The 15,737-nt window shown below is 38.3% G+C and overlaps 1 protein-coding gene across 9 annotated transcripts in view; it reads left to right on the plus strand.

The window, feature by feature from the left end:
- The window catches only part of EZH2 (enhancer of zeste 2 polycomb repressive complex 2 subunit), a 62,624-nt gene that overhangs the window by 21,207 nt on the left and 25,680 nt on the right, over positions 1-15,737 (plus strand). For 2 of the 9 annotated variants that reach the window (XM_057549923.1, XM_057549925.1), the window contains exons 1-4: positions 3,370-3,493; positions 4,081-4,209; positions 11,949-12,127; positions 15,497-15,613. In XM_057549923.1, the coding sequence (XP_057405906.1) occupies positions 4,140-4,209; positions 11,949-12,127; positions 15,497-15,613 (366 nt within the window). In that variant the 5' untranslated portion in view covers positions 3,370-3,493; positions 4,081-4,139. Of the gene's footprint in view, positions 1-3,369; positions 3,494-4,080; positions 4,210-11,948; positions 12,128-15,496; positions 15,614-15,737 lie in introns of those variants that run through there. The other 7 variants (XM_057549924.1, XM_057549926.1, XM_057549928.1 and 4 more) reach the window with 5 other exon arrangements.

Raw genomic sequence — 15,737 nt, forward strand, 5'->3', positions numbered from 1 at the left:
CTATATGTTTGTGATCCTGTGAAGCTTTACTCCATTGTATTAAGGTTTGGATGGTTTCCCGCCATAACCTGGTCTGTCTTTTGAGCTAAAACGTAACTGTTGTTGTGGTTTCCCTGTATACAGGTCGACTTGAGCGATAATCTGTTCTGAATAAGAGAAGCTGTTTTTTCCCTGGATAAAAGTCATATTCGTGCCATTTCACCTATGAAACTAAACAAATCTTTTGACTGGGAAATTTGAAAATTGGATTTTTCACAAATCCCCATCCATTTAGTAGCAAGTCATTTTTTTTTTTTTTTAAATTATTTATTTATTTATTGATGGCTGTGTTGGGTCTTCGTTTCTGCGCGAGGGCTTCCTCTAGTTGTGGCGAGCGGGGGCCGCTCTTCATCGCGGTGCGCGGGCCTCTCACTATCGCGGCCTCTCTTGTTGCGGAGCACAGGCTCCAGACGCGCAGGCTCAGTAGTTGTGGCTCACGGGCCCAGTCGCTCCGCGGCATGTGGGATCTTCCCAGACCAGGGCTCGAACCCGTGTCCCCTGCACCGGCAGGCAGATTCTCAACCACTGCGCCACCAGGGAAGCCCTTATTCCTATACTTTTAAAGAACAGTCTGTACACTTCCATTTCTTATCCTAATTCAGAGGTCATGATTCTTATATTTTGATAATTTCCCCTAAATGAATCACTGTCCTTTTTTCTTTTCCTCTCTATTGTGTATATTTACCAGATCATTCTATAGCTTAAAACCTTCACTTACTTCTTTATTTGGAAGAGCTTTGTGAAGTTTATAAACGTGGAAACTTATCCCTTCATGCCCTCTTACGGAGAGGTTGGTTCCAAATCAACTTTGAAGTGTTTTGTCATTGATGGAGCAACTTGTTAGTTTAGTAACAGCTTTGGTTTTGTCCTGACATACTTTTCCAGAGGTGTTGTTACTAATGGTAGAAACACATAGAAGGTATTCCAGCGTGTTAGACACGGAGGGTTCCAGTGGAAAACATGAAGTGCTAACTAATGAAATGATACCTCTTCACCATGACCTAAAAAATGCACCTTAAAAAATGCATTGTAGTGATATCCGTGTTGCACATCAGTGAAAACGAAAGCTGTGTTCCCAGTGCGGGTTTTTATCAGGCACGGTGGTGCCGCCTCCCAGGACCAAGAATTTGTGGAAGCAGCAGATGGGACTAGTTGTGATGAGTTTCTGAGCTAATGCAACAGATCATCCCTTTTTATGTGATTCCTCTCCTTTCTAGCTAGGCCTTTGAAGTGCTAAGTGTCTGAAAATAATTTGCATAGAATTACCTGAGCTCATCTGTTAACTAACCAGCAGATGTGAAAGCAAAAAAATGCCACAAAGTCATTTTTAGAATAAAGCTCCAGCCTCTCCCTAACTTTGGCGTCTTTTTGCCCGGCCTCACCGTCTTCCTAACTTCTTCCCCACTTTCTGTGTTTCCGCCAGGCTGGGATCTGCTGTGGGGTTTAGTCTTCTCAGCTCTGAGGACTGTCATGTTTGTTCCACTCAGCACCCCAGGCAAGGTTGCACTTTGAAGCTTTTACAGGACTCAGTCCTATCTCTGTGATCTCATTCAGCTGTCTTTATCTTAAGTTCTGAAGTCTCTTCATTCTTCTCATTCCCTCAATTCTTGTAATTTGGGCTGTTTACCTAATTTGGGGTCCACCTTCGTTTGCAGGGTCTGCTGGCGGCCCCTCTCCGCCCTTACGGCCCCGAACCCAGCTGGCTGCTGCTCTTACCTGAGCCCCTTCCGTTCTCTCTTTGCCTTTTGAAACCCGACTCAACTTTTAAGGTTGAGTGGTCACTTTGCTGCCATCCTTCTGCAGCTCCTTACTTGCGTCCCCCACCCTCAGCCCCAGTACTTCTGCATATTTATCTCATGTTGTAAAGTCCGTTCTTTTAGCCGTTCTTAGGTAGGTTATAAGTGCCGCAAGGGCAAGTTCTGCGTTTCATTCATCTTTGTATATTCATTGCCTGATTCTTACTAATCATTAATTACATGCTTTCTTTGCCCCTCTCTCAGCTTGAATAATCCACCATTTGTGTTCTCTTTTCGTGGTTTTGGTGGTGGAATATTCCTACAGAAAGTTACCACTGACCTCTGGGTTCCTTTTCTTTCTCTAATTCCTCTCCTTAGGCAATTTTCTCTGTGCCCGAGGGCTGTATGTAAGCAGGTACATGAAACCCTACTCAGTTATTCAAGCCAGAAAGCCATCTTCCCCATATTGAAATCCTTGCCATGTTTGCTCTCAAGTGACTCTTGAAATCATTTCCTTTCTCTCATCCCTGGTGTCGTTGAAGAAGCTGCGTCGTCGCTTGTCTAGGGTCAGTCCCGCCTTCCAGTCTCACCTGGCCTCACCTTTGCCTTTTACTCTCTTCCAGCCCCTCCTGCCGCTGCACTGCAGTCAGCTGGGCCCTCCAGAGTGTAAATCTTCCCCCTGCCCCTTTACTTAAAACACTCTATGACTTTCCATTGCGCTTAGATAAATTAAAGCACAAATCCCTAATGTGGCACCTTTGCACCATCCGATAGAGGAATGTCCTTCTAATCTTTTGAAGATACAAGTACAAGTTTAACACTTTGATGAACAAATGTTCTGGAAGAGGACACTCGTTTAGACTCTGTGGTGTGAATTGGACACCCGGTGGACTACAGGCCGAGCCCATGTTGCACAAAACCGGCTTCCAGAGCCTCTGCAACCACAGATGGGGTGGGAGGGGTCCCTGCCTTCCTTCTCCTCTGGCTAGCAGAGGAGCCCCCATGGGAGGAGAGGTGGCACGAGGCAGAAACACAGACTTTCATCACAGTGTTGAAGGTGAGAAGCATGGTTGAAAGTGCGTGTAGGGGGAATACTTTAATTTGTACAGTTATCACATATTGTGCTGTATATTTTCTACCTTTGGTGCTGTATGTAGATTTTACTTCTTTTTCAGATTTATCTTTTTCAGTCATTCATTTATGCCTGTAGCAACTAATTTAATGATGAAAAACTTAGAATATGTGTCTACATTTTTTTTCACTCCACAAGTGTGGCTCTCACAGCTCGTAACTGTATATACTTAACTCCTGTAATGGGTCACATTTCTGTAGGATGACTGCAGTTTAGGAGTGGAGTATCTTTGTAAATAAAAATGTCTTTTAAAGGTTGTATTAAATAAAAATTTATACTTGGAATGAAATGTTTTTAAGGACTTCACCATGCAGAACAAATGAGGACCCTTCTTGCAAATATCAACAGCGTAATTATGTATCATTTCTTTTGTTGATTGTTAGTTTGCTGGGGATTAAAACACAAGTGGTCATATTCAGGCTGGTTAGATTAGTGATTTTAATATGAAACCATTGCTTTTAGAATAATCATGGGCCAGACTGGGAAGAAATCTGAGAAGGGACCAGTGTGTTGGCGGAAGCGTGTAAAGTCAGAGTACATGCGCCTGCGGCAGCTCAAGAGGTTCAGGCGAGCTGACGAAGTCAAGGTATCCTCCGTCTTCTGTGAAAATGCGGGTACAGTTAAGGATGGTTTACCCCCTAAAGATAAGTTTTAATTTGAAAGGGTAAATGGAATTTACTGTAAGATAAATGAAAACTTGGAAGTTAAGGTCCTTGGTCTGTCTTAATTAACATAAAAATCGTACCATGCACATTAGTGAAGTGGAAAGATTTTAATCTAATGGTTATTCAGTCTACTTGGAAATCACCATCTTTTCAGTGTAGCTTTGTACTTCATGTGGAGACCCAGGACCCAAATATAAAGGAATGTGTTTCATGGTACTGTGTTCCTAAAGTCATTGTGATTTAAAAAAAATATAGATATATACAAAGTTAACAAAGAAAGGATGGAAATAATTTCCTATTCCCCTTCTACTCTCAGTAAGATAATAGATGTGGTGTTTTTGTATTATTTGAACGTGGGAAACCACAGTTTAGTTTAAAATCCATATGCTTTTGAAGGAATGTCCCTGATACTTTTGAGGAATCACTCAATTTTAACCTTCATTAGAGCTGTTACAAATTTTCTAACAATGAACAATTTCTTTTCTCCTCTCCTTCATTTTTTTTAAAGAGTATGTTTAGTTCCAATCGTCAGAAAATTCTGGAAAGAACAGAAATCTTAAACCAAGAATGGAAACAGCGAAGGATCCAGCCTGTGCACATCCTGACTTCTGTGAGCTCATTGCGCGGGACCAGGGAGGTTGGTGAACTCACGCGCTGTACGAATTATCAGTGCATTTTGGTTTTTGCTGTTGGAATGTTGGTTGGTTATCGAGAGGAGGCCATTGACCTCGGATGTCCCTTGTTTTATTGTTATTTCTTTTTAATGTGCAACTGATTCCTAGATTTTTATAAGACTGTTCATTAAAAAAGAACTTTAAATACTCTCGAATGTCCTCATCAGATCACAAGTTAGAGCAAGGCTTTCTGATGCACAGTTGTCTTTTTTCCTTCCCCTTCATATGAATTAGCCATGCTGTAAGAAATGGTTCTTTTTCATCCATACTCATGGAGTAAACAAGCTTCTTATTATACATTTTGTCCAAATTCTAAGGCTCTCTCTATAAGAATTTTTAAATTTGGGATTGAGAGGTCAGAATTTCCTTTTTTAATAGAATTTTTTTGAACGAACGAGGTAGATCTTAATCACTCCAAAAAATTACTGTTTTCAAAGGAAGGCAATAAATCTATGGTAGATTTTATAATGAGATAACACATTAAAACATAGTGGCAGCAAGATGAAAAGAAAATGGCAGAAACTTACACAGTATAGAACCAATCAGTAGGATTTTGGTTAAAGCATTTCTGTTTAAGTACCTGTTTTATGCAGGAAGACATGGCATATGATATGGAATGCTATTTGAATGGGCATGGAAGCAAAAAGAGGGAAGAAAGTGATTTGAAATTTAGATTATACCATGTAGGAGATGATTGTTGACCTGAGTGTCTAAACATGGAAGGCATCTAAACAATGGAATTTGTTCTAAAATAATGTTTTCAATGAGCAGTCATTTTTTATATGATATTGTAATAATCAAGCACTAATTTGCTGTCTTACGAGACCTGTTGAGATTGTGTGACGCACTGGCTTCAGAGACTGGTCAGTGCTATCATAGTAGCTCAGTCTGTGCTACAGACACGGTCCTAGTGGTGATTTCAGTGATGGTGCTGGTGGTCTTGATGGTGACACATATGGCTTGGGATGATCCTTAGTTATTTATGCATTTTGTCAGTTGACAGCTCTTTAAGCTCTGACTTGCAGTTGTATAAATATGTATTATATGTTATTAACACCTTCCAGTCATCTGCAACAGGTCAGGACCTACACATTAGAGGTAAATGACTAATTAATATACTAAGGGTGAAAGGGATTCTTTTCTATGCCAGTCAGAATGTTCTCAAAAGGGATCAGGATGCAGCCTCTAATTCTTTTGAAAGTGACCTTTTGGAAATTTTGAAGTGAAGGAAAAAGAAACCTCGTTTTTTTTCTCTCCAGAGGGATACATTTTAGAAATTTGGAGAAATAAAGTAGGAACACATGGAATACTTAATTTTGCCACACATTACAAATCTCAAAATGCTGTTGAAAGCCCAACCTACATTTATAATAAAAGTTAACATCAGTAATGATTTCTGGCACTGCACTAGGTACTACTCTACCTCATTTTGTCTTCGTGATGGTTGTATTACCACTTTTTTATTCCCAGGTGAGGAAACTGAGCCTTAGGAGAATTAAAGTCAGTTTCCTTGCTCTAATGATCTGATGTGGGCCTGGAAGAGTACACTTTGCTCAGACACATTAAGAAATTATTAAAGTTCATTATTTATGTACAACCGGAATTGCTCATGATACAATTTTTGGTGTTAAATTTAAGAGTACAGTTTATTCAAATGAGTATTTACTAATTGAATTTTGCTTTTAATTTTGTCAAGTGGAGATAAAAGTCATTGAATGTAAAGATACCTAACTTTTTATTGCGTTCATGAGAGAAATTGTAAGAAGAAATTAGCATTTTAATGAAACAAGTGTTTTTCTAAACTTAGTACCCCATGCAGGTTGAGAAAAAACATTTTCACAAAACAGGAGGGGAAAAGGAGGAAAGTAACCCCTAGTCTCAGGAATTTAGGTTTTGTTGCATGGAACTCTGGTCAAAGCACATTTGTTTTTGAGCCACTCTTAATTACTGGTTCTGCTTGAAGTGATTCGTCTTTTACTCCTCCTAGCCCCCAGCCCCTTTAAAACCATCATCACTGACTTTTGGAAGCTGAAGGTTTATACAGTTTGTGATAAGCTTCTTGGTGTTATCACAATAAATAATAGAATTTTAGGGCTGGAAAGGACTTTAATGATCTCTGTCTAGTCTCCTTACTTTTCAGATGAGACTATATCCCTGTTATTTTTTCTTCAGTTTGAGCATTTCCAGCAATATATCAGTTTCTTTTATATGCTTTAAAAGTTGGAGTCAACTAGGTCAGAAGCAGGAGGATAAATAAGTTAGCCTGTTTTGCAACGACTTTCCTAGTAATAGGCTTGTAGGCTTGGCAGAATTTGGGACTTCACTGTTGACCCAAACACCTAGAAAGTCCATGGCTTTCAACATTTGGAAGTGCTGTTGTAACATTGTTTTAATTAAGTCCTTATTTTTATAAGCTGATCCTTTATAAATGCTGTCTTCAGTTTAAATCCTTTGAGCATGACGATGATACAATAACAATTTTCAGTCATTCACACAAGTCTTCTACTTTATTCCCTTCTGTACTTGTAGAAGGGGATAAGCTCAGTTTTAAAATGACCAATTTTATCTAGGTTATTTTAGTAAAGAAAGTCTGACAAGTTTACTATCTGATCTAATGAAGTGACTGCTGTAGATTCTGACTTGAGATCAAGGAGCCCTGCAGTCGACCTGGAGACCACATCTTTAGTCTGTTGTTTCCTTAATGCATGCTTTTAGGAGACTTGTGGGTACTTACTTTTTGGTGTTGAAGTTACAGAACCTAAGCCGTGTTGCCCATAGGATCTTAATACAGAGTATGTGTCTATTTTCTCTTTTTAAAAATACTTCTGACTTCTTGAAGACAGTCACTGTAATATATGTTACATATATTTCCTTTGCTCTTCAGTTTATCTTTTTAAGGAGCATTCAGCTTAAAAATGTTATGAAACCATACACACAGGCCAAGGGATATACGCCGTATTGCCATAATATGTGGTTGTTTGTCAGAAAATTATTTCTAGGTGACATTCATTACTTTGTCTCATCAGTCAGTAAAGAACTTTATCTTCTGTAAGTCTGCACATTGGTAATCATGTTCTTTAATGTGTCTGTTTTTCCAGTTTTGATGAAGAAGCTGGTTTAGGAGTTACTCTTGTAGTTCTTACTAGTGCATTTCTTTTTGTACATTTTCCATTTCTTGCTGAAAACAACAAGGCACTTTTCCCTTTCATTGATTCTTCATATCAAGATTTTTATTACTTGTATGTATTATGACTGTGAAAGGGATGCTTGCTCAAATGATGTCTGTCTTCTGGGCAAGTGGTGTGATTGGTTTAATAATTTAAAAATATCCTGCCAATATGCATTTTTAGATTCCCAGGAGAATGTAATGTTCTTGTAAGAATTCTGTGTCTTGTTTACTAATGAAAAGAGTAAGAAAAGTGGGGCTTCTTCAGAATGTTTAGCATACAACAAGCAGCATCAGAAGGACCTCCTAGTCCTCATATTCATGAAGAATTAAAAGTCTTTTGGACTTTTCAGTACGTACAGGTTTGCTCTTCCTATTGATATCTTAAAATTTTAAGTTCATCACCTATCATTTGATATTTGCAAATGAATTTTTTCCGGGGGGGGGAGGCTTCTTTCATGACACAGAAGGTGTAAGTTCTTTCGTAAGTTTGCAGTTTGGGCTTATTTTTGTTGAAGGAGAAGAAAAACATTGTCTTGTTTACCTGTAAACACTTGATTGCATTATTTATTGACGTGGTAATGCACTTTCCTCAGTTAATTGTAAATAGAAATTTAGTTACTATACACAGAGAAGAAATAACATGCTGGTGTACCCAGTGTGTAGTGGTCTTTACTTAAATATACTCCCAACTTTCAACACAGTAACATGCTTTCTTTCCTTTGTGAGTTTCAGGATTACAGGACCAGTATGTCCTGCCCAGCATTTGAGCAGATGTGGCAGGGAGCTGGGTCATTTTTCTCATGTCTTAGACATTGATGAGTGGTTCTCCCAAGTGTGTGTCTTTACCCTCAGTCTGAACATATCCATCCTTTCTTGGTTCCTCAAGGAACTGGTTTCTTAGTTGCTTTCTGCTGCTCTTTGTCTCTGAACCATCTGTTGGTTGAATGAATCTTGTGTTAACTCTGCCAGTCCTTCCTGCCCATGTCACTTTTTCAAATCACGGCAGCCTTTGCTTCCTTTCTGGCTTTCTTTCGGCTGAAATAGATGGAATATTACTTAAATGACCATAAGGAGGTGTTCCTTTGCTTTTGAAAGGAAGCTAATATAAGCATTTTATGCTTTTCCGAAAAGGCCATTTAGAAAAAAGAAAGATCACTTCTGTTGTTTGAGTTTATATGTTATTATCATATATTAAAGATATATCATACACGTAGGATGTTTGAGTTCATATTTTAAATTTAAGATTATATATCTTAAGTTTAAAAAGTGAACTTTTCAAAAATGTCAAATGTTTATTTTGTACTACTAAATAAACCAGAAGTTGTGTTTAATTTGCTGTTTTTCTCCAAGAACACTGTGTATACAGTTTGTGTTTTAAAATTTATTGTTAAATTGACCATTACAAAGATCAAGTCTGTCCTCAAAATACAAAACCAAATTTTGACAGCTGTTTTGAAAACAAACAGGATGAACCAAAACCCAAAGAAATGCTTATCTAGTCTGCAATGTTAAAAAGTGTTCATTGCTCTGAAGAAATAAGAAAATTTTATTAGACCTAGAACTACTATCACAATTTAGCTTGATAATTTGGATTGACTTAAATCCACTGCTTAGGATTCTGTTTTATCTTCTCCTACTAGATTTTGTAAAAGAATATTATTTGAGTACCATTTTGAGAGGGTTGGGCAGATTTCATGAGCTACCTTGGCAACCGATGAGGCACTTTTAATACTAGGTAATGTGAATATCTGTTGGGTTAATGAGACTTTTGTTTTTTATCTTTTTCTTCAATTAAAAGGTCATTGTAAAATATTAACTGTAAAAATTCAAATAACACAAATATATGAAACAGGAGCAAAAGGTCCTGTCGTCCAAGCCCTGTGACTTTTATTCTCTCAGATTTCTTTTTCTATAACATGTTAATTATAATGATAATATATATTTTATTTTAAAAAGTTATTCCCAGATAAAACATGCCTGCCTTTTGGGGCCATCGCTTTACATCTGTCCAGGTCTTCAGTATCTTCAACAATGCACAGTGCTTGGTCCTGTGGATTTACCATAATTAATTGCCCTATTCATAATTGATGAACATTTAGGTTTTTATTTTTTCCTTTTGCAGTTAGCATTTCAGTGAATATCCTTCATACACATCTTTGCATCTTTTGAGTAATTTTGTAGGAAAACTTTCTAGAAACAGTATTACTAGGTCAAGAGGATATGCATATTTAAATTTTTAATAGCTATTACCAGATCGCCCCCCAAAAGTTTTACATTTACACTCTCACCAGCTGTTTATAGTGGGGTCTGTTTATCTATATTCCCAACATAAAATGTTAATCTTTGTCAGTGTGATAGGTAAAACATTATTGTAATTTGCTCTCCTTTTGTTAATCAGTGAAGTTAATTTTAAGTACCTATTGTTTGTTTATATTTCTTTTATGAGTTGGCTGTTACTGTCTTGGATCTTTTAAAATTGGGTTGGACTTTTTCTTATGATTTTTAAGGACTTTTTGTATATTATAAATACTAGTTTTTAATCATCTGTTCTGCAGATTTCCCCCCCCATTTTCATGTTATTTCTGGTATGTTTTGGTTATACAGAAGTTTTAAATGTTTATGTAGTCAAATTAGAATTTCTTCTTCTGATTTCTGTGTTTCTTTAAGGCTTACAAAGCCTTTCTCCACTTCAAGATTATAAATTATCCATCTTTCCTTCTAGTTTTCATTTTTATATTTTAACATCATTTAGCCTATTTGGAATTTCCTTTGGTGTAAAGAGTGAGTGGGGAATTGCGTTTTCAATTTTTTTTTCTATTTGGCTTTGTTGTTTCAGCACGATTCACTAAATGATCAATCCGTGAGCAATTGGGGAGTGGTTATAAATCTGTTTTGCAAAGATCAGCAGAATTGGCCTGTGTGATTTGGTGGTCACGGTGCAGCAGGTTTAGCACCTGAGCAAGGGCTTCGTGCTTCTGAGACTACGGTCCGGTGGCCGTCCTGCCTTTTTACCTTAGCCAATGGCTCTGCTGCTCTGTGGCGTTCAGCCCCACGTCCACTCACGGGAGCGAGGCTTCACAACGGCTGTGCTGCCACAGCTGATGGAAACCATGACTTTATTCTTTGTTCTGCTTCTTAGTTTTTGTTTACTTTCTTTTTTTTTCAATGATAGAAATGGTCTTATTTGCCACTCGCAGGACTATTATTGAATTAGGTTCTTGAGTGTGCATGTCATGGACAAACGTGGCTCTGGTTACGTGCTTTACATGCTACGTTGGGTGTTTTTGTAGTTTTACCAACTTATGTCCTGTGACTATTGTTCTGTTTCTGATCTCCAGGATTTTAGCAAAACTGCAGATTATGAGGAGATGATTTACCCTAACAGCCCCCTTCAGACCCAGACTGCATTGGGTTTTTAATAGTTACTATATTAACAAGGTTTATAGATTTATGACCTCTTTACTCGGGCTCAGGCTTCTGAAGCTAGGATGCAGGGAAGAGCTTTAAGGGTCCAAACTTCCTGAAATTGTACTTCACATGTTACCTGTTCTGTGTGAAATGCTGTATATGCCCCCCCAGCCCTGCCCCGGAAGAAGTGCCAGACTGATGCTTATAGGGTGGCATCTTTTGTTGTTCTTAAGTGAGCTCAGGGCAGGAGCCTCGTGTTGCTGGTGGAGGTTCCCCCCCGTCCGGACGGCTCTGCAACATACATATCTAGCAGCAGAAATGGAAATAATTTACAGTCTGGCATGAACCACTCTTGTATTCCTTAGCTCCAGTGCCCTTGATTAGCTGCTTTAATTAAGTGTGTCTGTGTCAAGATCTGATCAGGATGTTTTATTTCTGACCCTCTCCTTTAACCACCCTTCTCCTAATCATCCTTGTAAACCTTGTTAGGAACTCACTTCTACTATGAGATTTTCTTGACCCAGACCTGATACTCAACCTCAGTCCAGTTTTTTCTTCAGTACTTACTTCACATAAAAGCAGTCTGAAATTAAGTTATGTACACTATCATTTTCACCAGAAGGCCTAGCTAATTTAAAACTTGGTGTGTCATCTTTTCTCTACTCAAATCTTGAAGAATATGGGTAGTTTCAGAAATCATCCTCAGCTTTTCCCTAGAGTTGGGTGGCAGCTGATGCTTTCTTTCATACACCTTAGATGTGAGACAGTTCCTTATTGTTTTTACTCGGAAAAGCTAAAGGATATTAGACAACATCACCAGTTCGTTGTGTCTCTGGCTTGAATTAAATGGACCAACCAGGATCCAAGAATATTTTTAGCTTGGCTAACTGAGTGTATTTTTCCCCCCTACTATACGGAAGTTGGACCTAACCCTTCTAATGTTAAAGATTGTTGAGAGACCGGATGGCTATGACTGTTGCCCTTTGGGATGTCCCACTGTAAGACGGGGAGTCATACCTACCTCCTAGGGTAGTGGTGAATTTTAAAGAAGTTAACTTTGGTAAAGTCTCTAGCACAGTGCTTGGCACATAGTAGGGTGTGTTAATTTCTTTCCCTTCCCTGCAGGCCATTCACCTGCTCTTCCCTCTACGATTTTCCATAACACAGTTTTTACTTGGAACCAGCCTTCTGCCAAGAGTCTCAGTTTGGTTGTGTACTCCTACAACTACTATTTTTGGCTTGACTTCCCTCTCCAGCTCCCAGTGGTCCAGCCACACAGTCGCCTATTGTACCAGCTGGTTGATGTAAGTCTATCCATCCTCAGAGGAACCTGGTTACTTACCAGTAAGCTGTGTTTCTCTGAAACTGTAGCATCCTTGGTAACTAATACAGTTGTTTTCTTTCTTTACCATCAACGATGGATTACCTACAACAACTTCCTTGTGTGATCCTCAAGTTGGAACTAGAATTAGAGAATTTAATTTGTTGATATAGGTCTCCTAGTGAGTTCCTGAGTCCAAGACATATGACTCTGATCAGGTAGAATGCTGTGGAGACCCATGAGGTCAAAATCCTATTCAGTGCTCTGAGTGATATGAAACAATAATATAAAGTGTCAAGGATGATACATTTTCAAAGAAAAAAAGTTACTGGTAAGTAACTGGGATTTTTGAGTAATTTTCCTGTAAGTCAATAAATAAGAATTCCCAAACTTGTTTTACCAACAAATGCTTTTGCATTTGAATATTATTTCATAAATGAAAGGGATATGGTTATTAGTTAAAGTTAATAGTTAAAGAATGGGGTAGGTTTCTAGAGATACTACATAGATAATGAGGTGGGTATAGACCTTCAATTTGCTAAATAGGTGTTCTCTTAGCTTTAAAAAGAAATTGAAGTCGAAGTCTCCATTAGGGACAAATCAGCAAATGCAGTCGGTTCATTCTGGAAACATTTTTTGAGTGCCTACTCTTTTTTGAGACACTGTGCTGAGTATTGTTGCGAGACAGAGGTAAAACCACACTCTGCCACAGCCACTTTGAGAGCTTATTTCCAGCCCCTTGGTGACACTTTTATCACTCAGAATTGAGGTGATGGGTCATGGGGGTATGGCAGGTGTGGGGTTGGAGATAGTACTTAGAGCTGCAGCCTTTGCTGCCTTATTTTCTGTGCTTCTCTAAGTTCTTTCTGTTCACGGAAAAGTCAGCTGACCTCGTTCAGTAGACTCAGAGCATTTTCTCTGTCACTAGAGCAAACAGGTGGAGCAGAGCCAGCGTGCCTCCTGTCTGGTAGTTGAATAGGATATTCAGCTGTCCTCCCGTAAGTGCCAGCTTGGATTTAGATATTAAAGCAGGTGAATAAGTCAGAGTTGGAGAAGCAGCCACTCCCCCTCGTCCCCCAGGCTTTAAAGGGGGCCAGTCTTCAGAATTAAAATCACAGAATTAATTTACCTCCACCATGTGTAAAACAAAAATCAAAAACTCCAATTTAATTGTTTTGCAAGAAATGAAATTATTTTGTATTTAAAACCACTGGGTAGTGTATAACACTTTATTCCGTAGTTATAACCACTCCTTGCCCCAGAGTGACCTGGTTAAGTAACTTAAGAAGAAGGAATGAAGATGTGGTAGGAATAGGACAAGAGGCAGATGCTGGAGGAGGAGATGCCCTGTGACACTGTTGGGTGTGTCTCTTGCACAGCACCCACTGCACGGGCATCTCAGGGTGAGAACTAGAGCACAGGCATGAAGCTTGTGGGTGCTGGAAGCAGACTTAGGCTTCCACCCTGGCTTGGTGATTTCCTGCCTTTCTGACCAGGCAAGTTACTTAACCTCCCTGAGCCTCAGTCTCCTCCTCATTGTGTGAAATCCTGATGCCAAAGGCTAAGATGAGAAGTGGTTAAGAAAATGTATGTAAAGCACTTAGCACAGTGCCTGCAACACAGTACGTGCTCAATAAATGTTAACTGCTGTTATTATTGGACGGATGGATGAGGAATTGCATCAGAGGCCAAAGAAGGAAACAGGGAAAGATTGCGGGTTCTGGAGTTTTAGTAAACTGTTCACACCTTCTTATTTACTTGAGCTGTGAGCTTTCTAGTATTATCTTTAATCTTTGCCCTTTTGGAAAGCAAATTAATGGATTAATCACTGTCACAGTTCTTCCTAACTACTCTATCTTTAAACCTTCACTTCCACTGAGGAAGGAACTATTTTTGTGCTGCGGTGACTGTGACTATTGGAAGATTATCCCCCTGGCCTGAGGAAATGCTGAGGGCCAGGTGGGCCTGGATGCCAAAGACTTCCACTCTGATTTCACCAAATCTAGACCCGCGATTTTTAAGTCCTCTTAAATAAAAATGAAACATTTAATAATTATGTGTGTTGTATAGACATGACTTTTTTGGTTTCATTTTACTACTTCAATTCTACTTCTTTTTGCTCTATTTTCATGGATTACATGTCCAGGGTATTTTTGAGAAGGCTCTGGAGACCTGATAATTGGGTAATGGTACTCTTTTAAGAAAAGCTGGATTCCTAGACAGGATGGAAAGTGCTGTGGTATTTGGGCACAGATCTTTACCGTATTTCATCAAGTCAAAGATGCAAACTTTTTAACATTTTAACATCTGAAACTGGCATGCATCTTAGAATCACTATGATAAGAAAGCATTGTGTTATAGTTTAATTGGCAACATTATTTTCTTAATGATACAGAAGATAATGGTGTGCTTTGAAATTGATGTCATCGTAGATTGGATGAAATATGGTATTTCAGGGAAATAGATTTACTTAACCGGTATTAGAAATGTATAGAAATGTGGTATCGTGACAATATGTGTAGTGGGTAAGAGCAGGGGCTCCAGAGTCAGACTTTCTGGGTTTAAATTCTAGCCCTAACAGTGTATGACTTTGGGCCAGTTACGTATCCTTTCTCTATCTTAGTTTTCTCACCTGTAAAATGAGCGCTAAGAATAGTCCCCATCATACAGCGCTGTAATGAGGACTAAATATAAGACATGTAAGTGTTTAAAATAGTGCCTAGCACATAGAAAGTGCTTAATAACATTAGCTATTATTGTTAATAATTTAGAGATTACACTTCTGCAGAATTGATTTGAATCCATTTCGTTGTGATTGAAATTCAGGTCTATTACCTTTAATATTTGTGTATCATCTGATAATATCAGCAAATGACACTTGGGTTTTTAAAAAGGGAAGGTAAAGGTAAGAAAGGTTAACCTAACAAGTTTCTATATTCTTATTAAGTAAGATTTAAGTGGCATATTTGGTGTATATATATATATATATATATATAGTATTATTCCATGTGGATGAGATGTAAATGAAATTAAGCAGTGAGGTAGAAAATTTATAGTGAAAGCAAGGAGCAGTTAATCTGAGGCCAACCTAAATATAATATTTGATTCTTATTGATACTGGTAAGTATGGAAAGGGTTGGAAGGTTTTGAAAATTTGCAAAATCTGAAACTTTTTCTATCACTAAGTAAAAGAGAGGAGAGAATCCTTTTTGGTTTTTATGAACATACCGTCTCAGTAAAGAAATTTCTTTTTCAAAATGCTGTAAGTAGGCAACATCTCTTTATAATATGATGCCTACAGCTTCAGGTTGTCCTTTATTCTTACAAGTCAATTTTATTTTTTCTGTTCTAGTGTTCGGTGACCAGTGACTTGGATTTTCCAACACAAGTCATCCCGTTAAAGACTCTGAATGCAGTTGCTTCAGTACCCATAATGTATTCTTGGTCTCCTCTACAGCAGAATTTCATGGTATGTAAATAATGTGTCTTCTTATTTGGTAATCACTTCTTTTAAATACAAAAGCATAGATAATTTTCTTGTCAAGGTGAGTTAAGATAGTATAAGTAAAAATAGCTATCGAAATGGGAGTACT

The sequence above is a fragment of the Balaenoptera acutorostrata genome, chromosome 7 (assembly GCF_949987535.1).
Source record: "Balaenoptera acutorostrata chromosome 7, mBalAcu1.1, whole genome shotgun sequence".
In the NCBI taxonomy this organism is placed as follows: Eukaryota; Metazoa; Chordata; class Mammalia; order Artiodactyla; family Balaenopteridae; genus Balaenoptera; species Balaenoptera acutorostrata.